The 8,548-nt window shown below is 42.6% G+C and overlaps 2 protein-coding genes and 1 pseudogene across 3 annotated transcripts in view; 2 read left to right on the top strand and 1 right to left on the bottom strand.

The window, feature by feature from the left end:
• LOC104821160 (eukaryotic translation initiation factor 3 subunit C-like) overlaps window positions 1-2,934 on the bottom strand; it is a 4,014-nt gene extending 1,080 nt beyond the window's left edge. The window contains exons 1-4 of the mRNA XM_010551986.1: window positions 2,847-2,934; window positions 2,295-2,364; window positions 417-2,183; window positions 140-323 (exon numbers count right to left, since the gene is read on the bottom strand). Coding sequence (XP_010550288.1) covers window positions 140-323; window positions 417-2,183; window positions 2,295-2,318 — 1,975 coding nt within the window. The 5' untranslated portion in view covers window positions 2,319-2,364; window positions 2,847-2,934. The remainder of the gene's footprint in view (window positions 1-139; window positions 324-416; window positions 2,184-2,294; window positions 2,365-2,846) is intronic.
• A 218-nt stretch (window positions 2,935-3,152) lies between these two features.
• LOC104821240 (protein-lysine N-methyltransferase N6amt2) lies at window positions 3,153-5,000 on the top strand. Of its 2 annotated transcripts, none has more exons than XM_010552163.1 (5): window positions 3,153-3,627; window positions 3,718-3,873; window positions 4,284-4,365; window positions 4,446-4,610; window positions 4,779-5,000. In XM_010552163.1, the coding sequence occupies exons 1-4, from the start codon at window positions 3,250-3,252 to the stop codon at window positions 4,598-4,600; spliced, it is 771 nt and encodes a 256-aa protein (XP_010550465.1). In that variant the 5' UTR covers window positions 3,153-3,249; the 3' UTR covers window positions 4,601-4,610; window positions 4,779-5,000. The 2 variants fall into 2 exon arrangements, with proteins under 2 accessions (XP_010550465.1, XP_010550385.1); XM_010552083.2 differs by having other exon boundaries at window positions 3,155-3,627; window positions 3,715-3,873.
• A 181-nt stretch (window positions 5,001-5,181) lies between these two features.
• Window positions 5,182-8,548, top strand: part of LOC104821886 — a 5,490-nt pseudogene continuing 2,123 nt past the window's right edge.

The following is an 8,548-nucleotide window of genomic DNA, read 5'->3' on the forward strand; positions in this document are numbered from 1 at the left end:
AATTTTCCCATCCACAAAACCAAGCTTGTTTCGACCTTCCAAAGCCATAGACATCGAACGATGCCATGAACTGAAATCAGAATGGTCAGTAAGAATCTTCGACACCAGAACGAGATTCGTCTGATCATTTGACCCAAGGTAAAATGGATTATCTCGAGCAAGCGACGGAAATTCTTGCTGATCACCTTGCGTTTGGCCTCATGTGAGTTGGCTGCCATGTTCGGGACTTCCAGTAGCATGGCACAGATGAGATGAACAGCTTCCAGGAGCTCGAGGTTTATGTGCATATGGTATGGCATTTGCCGCCTCCTTTCCATCCTTTCCTGTCGGACCGAAAAATTTTATATAATGAGCTATACTTGGAGTATAAATATACGGAGTAATGCAACAAAAAGTAAGATCTGAGACAATACAACCTGCTCGGGGGTCTTCTCGTGATAACGACTTTGCGAGACACCTTGAGCAAGCAACTCCCTCACCCTTTGACCAGAGTACAGCTCAGAAAGGCAGCTGTGAGCCTCAGTGATCATTCCGACCCGGAAAGCACATAGACCGAGCTGAGCCATGGTCCTGTTGAAGAGGATCTGTGTCGAGATGTCCATGTGCTGAATGTTGTCCTGCAGATGACTCATCAGCAACAAGTCTCTAGCAGTTGAAAATCTGTCCATCAAAGCATGGTGGTATATATCACATAACATCGCACGAGCTTTAGTCCGTTCATCTCCATACTTGTAGATAAGAGACACAAGCATATCCATCATAGCTCGGCTACTCTCGGGGAAGGTGGGCTTGCGAGGTACAACCTCCGGAGAGACAATGAAGGAAGATGGAGGCCCACTTTCTTCCTTGGGATCCTCACTTTCTTCATCTTCTTCCACCAACTCGGCCAATTTTCTCATAGCATCATAAACTTCCTGTGGCTTGTAATAAATAAGCTCAACTCGTCTTAATGCAACCTTGGCAGCAGCTTTAAAATCCCCAACCCGCACCAAGTAGTCTTGGATGTTCTGGGCGAGAGCCAAAAACATGGGCTCGTCCCTCAGTCTCTCCACATACTCACGGGTGTGAGGATCTATACACTGCAAACTCTTGAAAAACTCGGTATCTATCCTCTCTAGGAAGGCAACCAAGTTGCCCCAGACCCGAATCGTTCCATTGTAATCAGCTGGTTTTTGAGTTTCATTCTCATCACGTTCGACAGTATCATCCACAACAATGTTAGTGTACTTGACAAGAATGTCTAGTATGGTGTGCATGTTCTGCACACACTTCTTCCACACATTGATTGGCATGTGTCCACTGAGACCCGGATTCACATCAAACTGTGCAGAAATAACACTAAACAAGATCTCGAGCTTCTGTGCAGGAGTCTTGGCAATCTTAGTCAAGAATGTAAGCTGTTCAACCTGTTCAAATCTTCCAGTTCCCTTCCTACCACGGGCAGCCACAATTTCTTTGAACTTCTTGTTGACAGAGTCCCAGGTAATATCCTTCGGATCTTTCATAAACAACTTATCCATAAGCTTATCTTTCTTGCTCAGCATCTTCTCCCACGAGCGATCTCCCTTGTCTGCAGATTCCTCATCCTCTTCTTCAGATTCTGCCTCTATGTTCGTAACATCATCCTCAAACTCATCTTCCTCTTCCTCATCTTCCTCTTCCTCATCTTCCTCTTCCTTCTCTTCCTCACTTTGTGGAGACTCCCTATACTTATTAATTGCATCTTCATACAACTTATTGTTCTTCTTCAGTTTCTGTTTCATTGAGTTCAATGCCTTGGAGTTGCTAGGGCTCATCTTCTTCTTCGCTTCCTTATTTGCCAGAGTTTGATTTAAGAAGTCCTCCAAAATCACAAGAGTTTTGATGTACATTGTAGGAACCTTCACAGCCTCTGTAACCCTCATAACTTTTTCTAGCTGTTTGTTGAGTTTTTCAAAGTTCTCCTGCAGGCTAACCCAGTCATTGATCTTCATGGCATTCTTCATCTGCTCTACAGTGTTGGTCATCTCTTCAAAACGCTTATCTTTGGCTGACCTAACCACGCGTCTCTGCCCCTCAGAATCGTCACTGTCACTTGCATTACCCGGAAGGTATCGCGAATTAATCCCACTGGCAGAATCGCCACCTGGGATCTCATCGACCTCTTCCTCATACTCACTCTCATCTTCACTGTCACTTCCACCCTGTTAGCAAGGCAAAAAGTCACAGAAAATGGAGTAAGCATGCCATGGGCAAGTCAATACAACCGAGATAAAGCAATTGTGATATGGTAAACAGGAGTCAAGGAAGGAAACCTGAGCGAAAAAACGAGAAGCCATCTTTCTTAGCAGAAGCTAAACTCTAAACAAAGAAAGGTACCAGAACCTGCATTCCACAAGAGAAAATGTAAGATAAGCCAACTTAAAAGAAAACCCAGAACCAGGGAATATAAAAGCTAACAGGCAGAAGACAATTAAATCCATTCCAAGAACACGAACTTTAGATACTCTCAAACAACTAAAACCCATCTACACCTTTCTAAAGAACAAAGGAGCTGATTCTGATGACAAAAATTTCATGGTGACACAACTACAGACATCGAGAAGCAGAATTACCACCAAATCAGAGTCATGACAGAACACCACGTCGAACATCCACACACACACTTAATGGTCTAAAATTCTACACATAATAACATTTCCTCCAATTCAGAGGAGAAACGAAACCGCATAACCTAAATACCGCCTGAAAAGCAGCAAATCCATTAAACGGCGCCTAGAGATCAGCAAATCGATTCGTCTCGGCGGAACGCTCCGACAGTTGTGTCGAAGCTTCTCAATCCGTACAAGAGAGAGAAGCAGGCATACCTGAGATTCGGGAGAGATGCCAAGGTGACAATTTCGGCCGCTCGAAGAAGAAGAAAAATAAAAACCCTAAAAGGCTCTTGTACATTAGATGCTCCGTCTATGGTATTTTTTTAGCTCGGTTGTAAATGGGCCTCAGTGGGCCCATGTTTTAGGCTTTTAGAAACTAATCGGTATCACATTTTTATCAAATTTAATTAATTAACCATCATTTGAAGATTAATTATGAAATATAAAAATAATAAAAAGTCAGAGATCGATTTCGTTATACATCATCACTCTTCTTGGCATCGCGTAAGAAAAATTCGATTTTTATATATAAAAAGAGAAATGCAAAACCCTAAACCAAGATTTCGCACAGACGACGGCCTGCTTTCGCTAAAACCCACTCGGAATCCGAGAAGCCATGGAAGAAGAAGATCTCAGAAAGCCGACTTCTGTCACCATAGCGACCGAATTTCCCCACAACGATAACGTTTCAGCTACACAGGTCGAAGACGATGACGACCCCCCAATGTTAAGCTCCCAGACTTTGGCGGCGCTCCAGGAATTCCTAGCCGACCAGAACAGATCCGACGCAACCGCGGAGCCGGAGAAGTCGGGAGGCGGCGGAGAAGATTCCGACGAGGTATCGTTGGTGTCGGAGGATTGGCGATTGAGTCAGTTCTGGTACGAGCCAGATACCGCAGAGACTGTCGCAGAGGAAGTCCTCGCTCTCTCGAGTAGATTCTCCGGTTGCCGAATCGCTTGCATCGCTTGCCCAACGCTTTACGTTTACCTCAAGGTAGTATGGACTATGAACAGTCTTGTAATTCTGGAACTTGCTAGCATTTTGGATACTGTATTGATATGTGTTCATGTGATGGTTCAGAAGAGGGATCCGAGTCTCCGGGTGCAATTGCTGGAATATGATAAGAGATTCGAGAGATACGGAAACGAGTTCACGTTTTATGATTATAATGAACCAGAAGATATGCCATTAGAGCTCAAACATAGCTTCCATGTTATCGTTGCAGATCCTCCTTACCTGGTAAAATCTCTTCCTTTTAGGTGGTGCTTTGTTAATGGGAGATTGTTAGCTACTAGCCTACTACTTGATAGCTCTTGAGAGTTCAACATGGAAACCTTTAGCATTCAAAAGCTCTCTGCTTTGACAAGCTATTCATATATTGCGCATCAAATCCTTCCTGTGTTATGGAGCTTCTTTTTAAGAAGCAAAAGGTCTCTACTTTGACTTGGATTTTAGGTTTGCCCTTATGTGCTCTCTGGATGAGCTCATGGCATGCATTAGGGTCCCGGGTTTTGGAAAGATCATGCACATTTTAGCTCTCAGCTTCGAAGAATCATTCACATATGATAACATGGGTTGAACATAAATGATTCAAGTTCTTGTTTTTCAGAAGAGTTTCTAGTGTGATACCAACCCATTTCTGATGGCAGAGTAAGGAGTGTCTGGAAAAAGTAAGTCAAACAGTTTCATTCCTCGTGAGACCCGTGGATTCTTTGTTGCTTCTTCTCACAGGTATGTTCCCTGTTTTCTCGAGATTACTTTGTCGAAACATGCCGTGACGTTAAGTTAGTAACTGGCCCTCTGTCTCGTAGGAGAGGTGCAGAGAGAGCGTGCTGCTGAGCTATTGGGTGTTCGCCCGTGCGTATTCCGGCCACAACACTCTAGCAAACTCGGAAACGCATTTCGGGTATTTACGAGCTACAATCCCGGAACCGGGTTAGGGGGCTGGGAAGAAGAAGCCAAATGACCTAGTAATAGTAAGTTCCTTCCCTGATAACAGTTCTTGGAACCAACTTCTGTATTCCAAGAACATAAACCAACTTTCGTGTCGTGTTCTTGCACATTTTTTTCTTTCTTTGTCGTAAAAGGGTTTGATTCGTGTGAATTTGCTGATGATTATGATGAGCCAATCTGAACGATTTTAGGTCCCATTTGGCATTGGTTATCAAGCCCGTGCCTGTCTGTTGCTGCCTCCTCTGATGAGCCTTGTCAAGCTTTCTAGTGGGGCATCTCCGTTGTTCTCTGTAACTTTGTTGCAAGGCCAAGTCTTAGTAGATGATCTCGGTGGTCTATATATGACAATTTAACAAGAACTTCCATCGTACTTCAATTTTTTATTTAATATCTAATTCCATGTATTCTTTTTATATTTAAATTACATCGTTTAGTCGAGTTTATCAAATATAAATATTAAAATATAACGTATGATAAAATTTAGATCTTAAAAAATACAAATTTCAGGATTTTTTTTCAGTTTCACAAGCTTTCAAACGTCTTGTGTTGTATTGTTTTTCCGCGGAAAAATTCCGGTGTGGGCCCCACCTGGCATGAAATAAACAAACCAGAAAAACAAAATAGAAAGGAGAGTCGAGTTTTTCCATGGTGGTTGAATTCGAAAACGCAAAGCAGCGGTGAAAGGAAGAATTCCGTCGTAACACGGGAAATGAGACCGAACATTGTTTCCGAGGTGAGATCCGGTAACCTTTCGTCCTGTCCCTTGGATTTTGCTCAGAAATCGCCGATGTTTCTGCTTGTTTGGATGCTGAGAAACCGTAAGCAAACTAGTAGCCGTGTTCAAGAGAGAACTTGTTGTGACCTCCGACGATTTGTTCGTTCGCTCGTTGTTAGAGTTGACTAGCTTGGTGCTGCGATCTGGATAAACTTCCGTTTCTCGGGAAAATTGCCCATCAGAGGAGGATTTCTTATGCCCATTCTCATCTGAATGTCCAGCGCTTAATAAATGTAGGGTTTTAGCTGCTTCCTTGTGTCTCAGTTTGATTCCGTGATCCATAGCTACACCAGTGGCTTTTCACTACGAGAGAGTGATCGTTTCTAAGAATATCTATGGTTTTAGATTACAATGTTGTTGCCCTCCATTGCGACTCAATTGTGTAAATATCTGCATTATTAGGAAGGGCACACGGTCAGATTTTCTCTACTTTGGGATCTGTTAATTAGGGTTTTGGTTAGGTTGGTAATGGCCGATATTGGATGTGGATTGTGTGAATTGCTCTGGATTCTTTACCTCTGCCAGGCTGGAGTTCCAACTAGAGTTGGACAGTGGTGGGAGTCGATATCGTTCCTTACCTCATCGGTGGTGGTGGTTTGCTGGGCTATTTACTTGGTTTGCCTCTTGGCTGGATATGACTCGTTCTACGAAGTTTGCTTCTTACCCTCGGCAGTTCTGTCTCGATTTCAAGGTATGTTCTCACAGTCTCGGGTGTGCATGTAGAAGGAACTGTTAACATTTATCCTATATGATCTTGTTATTGGAATATCCTAGTTATTGAGATTCCTATTGCTTCTAAAATGTACTAATTCTGAAAGGTTTTTGCATTCTAAAAATGATTTTGGCCTATCTATGTCCATTTTCCTGATACTTCTCTTCATTCCCTCCTTTTTGTTTTCCATTGTGCTTCAGTTTATCGGATTTATACACCCGTTATTTTTCATGGATCACTGCTTCATGTTATGTTCAACATGATGCCATTGGTTCCTATGGGTTCTGAGCTGGAGAGGATCATGGGGTCTGTCTGTTTGCTTTACCTGACAATTCTGCTGGCAACAACCAATGCCGTATTACATCTTCTTATTGCATCCTTGGTGGCATACAATCCTTTTCATCCATATGATCAGATCATGATTGAGTGCTCAATAGGGTTTTCAGGGATCTTGTTTTCTAAGATTGTCATAGAGACAACTCTCAGCGGAGTCCATTTGAGGAGGTTAGTCTTCCTATAGGTACTTATCTTATTACTGGCCATCTGGTCCGATGGTTATAGTGCAAAAAACCATGAGCTTGGGTTAATCGCACAATCAGCCGCTAAGAAGTAGATAAAACTGTGTACACCTCTGCAAGTGCAGTGTGCACTGCTTTGTCTCTATGCAATATGAAGTTTAAAAATTTACTGAATATGTTGGTTATTTTGCTATATCCATGATATTCATAATTTGCTCAGTAAGATTAAACTCTCTTGGTTTTCAAGCTGATGTTTGCTATTTTCTTTCTCTGTGCAGTGTGTTCGGCCTCTTCAATGTGCCAGCGAAATTGTAAACCCATCGTCTGCCTCTCTAACATCTTATAATCCGTGTTGTGTTTCTTATCGAAAATATGATGTACAATTGGTATCCACTTACAGGTATCGTGGATCTTACTGATTGCATTCCAGCTCCTCATGACAAATGTTTCTCTGCTCGGGCACCTGTGTGGCATCGTGTCTGGATTTGCATGTATGGTTTTTACCTGTCTCATTACTGTTTTCTACTTATAACGTTTAGTCTTATTGCAACTGATATATTGATGACTTTAAATTTCAGATTCTTATGGCATCTTCAACTTCCTAATGCCTGGCTCTTCCTTTTTCTCTGCCACTGAGTCTTCTTCATGGATGGTGAGTACAGAAATTAAACTTCCAAAACTTGCATTCTTTTGCTATTGAGAAACCAACCAGAATTTGCAAATCTCTGACGGGTTATATTGATATGCCCTTTCGTGCTTACGTGAGGAACCGACGAAGAGGAACGATGGAAAACAGCTAACAAACAACATAATTGGGGACAAAGGATCATGGAAGCAGCACACAAAAAATGGAGAGTATCATTGGGTACTTTACAGCCTAAATACCTATCATTTACTTTTTCTGTTTGGTATGGATATGTTTTGTTGTCTGATGGAATTGTCCACCTCAGCAGAGTGTTGTTGAGTTTTCCTATTTAGCCTTGCACATGGGTTTTGCGAGGGGGTATGCTTTTGCTTATTGAAGTTGTAAGGGATAGAGAGAAGGTCTCTCTTTTCTTTTGGGGTCTTAATCTGTATTTTCTTTTCCTTTGGAGTGAAATACAGTTTGAGTGATTGTGTTTATCTGTTCTGTATAACATCCTGATATTGGGTTCGTAACATATATGTACTGTCATGTGGCGGCACTATTATTTGCTATGTTGGTCCCAACGGCCAACCATTTAATAGTGTTACTATTGTTCAAAGTCAGTCTTATGTATTAGGCTTGTCTCGCTTATGCCTCGTTGTCTTTATCGTCCTGAACCTATCTTGATACTTCCTCAGTCTAGTTTCGTAAGGTGGCCCAAATTCAAGTTGTGCACTGGCGCGAATCCTTCCAGCTACATTCCGACCTTTTCTGGACATAACACATCAACCAGGTTGGATGTCCTAACTACAACTGGAACTGCTTACCCTAGAGAGCACCCTACTAATATTTTCTTTGTGATCAGGGGTCTCCTTACAGGAAATGCTTGGAGACCTTTGACTTCATGGATTCCACAGAGCGAAACATCATCAACTCAGGTACTTGCTATTAATTTTTCCGTGCATTATCACTTGAACGGGAACGATTTGAGCACCGGGCCCCCCTTTTATTATCACTTGAACGAGATTTATGAATTAGAACCATGCCGAGGATGCTTTCTGTGACTTATCCTTGCTTTTGTGGGGACGCCTTCTCATCAAATCTGCTGTTTTTTCTCCCATCCAGTCAACTGAAGACAGTAGATTTCCTGGCAGAGGCAGAACTCTCGGCTCTAGTCGTGGTCTTACAGTTCCCCCCAACAATGTAGACTCAAACCTCCAGGCTCGGTTGCTGGAGGATGAAAGTCCGGACTGCCCCTCGGATGCAACTGCCACTGGTATGGCGGAGCCACCCTCAGTCGGGAGGTATGGAATTTCCTCAAGCTTCTCTTC

The sequence above is a fragment of the Tarenaya hassleriana genome, unplaced genomic scaffold (genome assembly GCF_000463585.1).
Source record: "Tarenaya hassleriana unplaced genomic scaffold, ASM46358v1 Cleome1, whole genome shotgun sequence".
Classification (NCBI taxonomy): Eukaryota; Viridiplantae; Streptophyta; class Magnoliopsida; order Brassicales; family Cleomaceae; genus Tarenaya; species Tarenaya hassleriana.

What these genes read in the sequence shown, in the direction of transcription:
- LOC104821240 (XM_010552083.2), top strand. Translation starts at nt 3,250, where the DNA reads ATGGAAGAAGAAGATCTCAGAAAGCCGACTTCTGTCACCATAGCGACC. An exon ending in TTGCAGATCCTCCTTACCTG is followed by an intron (nt 3,874 to 4,283) that starts GTAAAATCTCTT and finishes TTCTGATGGCAG; the next exon opens with AGTAAGGAGTGTCTGGAAAA. An exon ending in TTTGTTGCTTCTTCTCACAG is followed by an intron (nt 4,366 to 4,445) that starts GTATGTTCCCTG and finishes TCTGTCTCGTAG; the next exon opens with GAGAGGTGCAGAGAGAGCGT.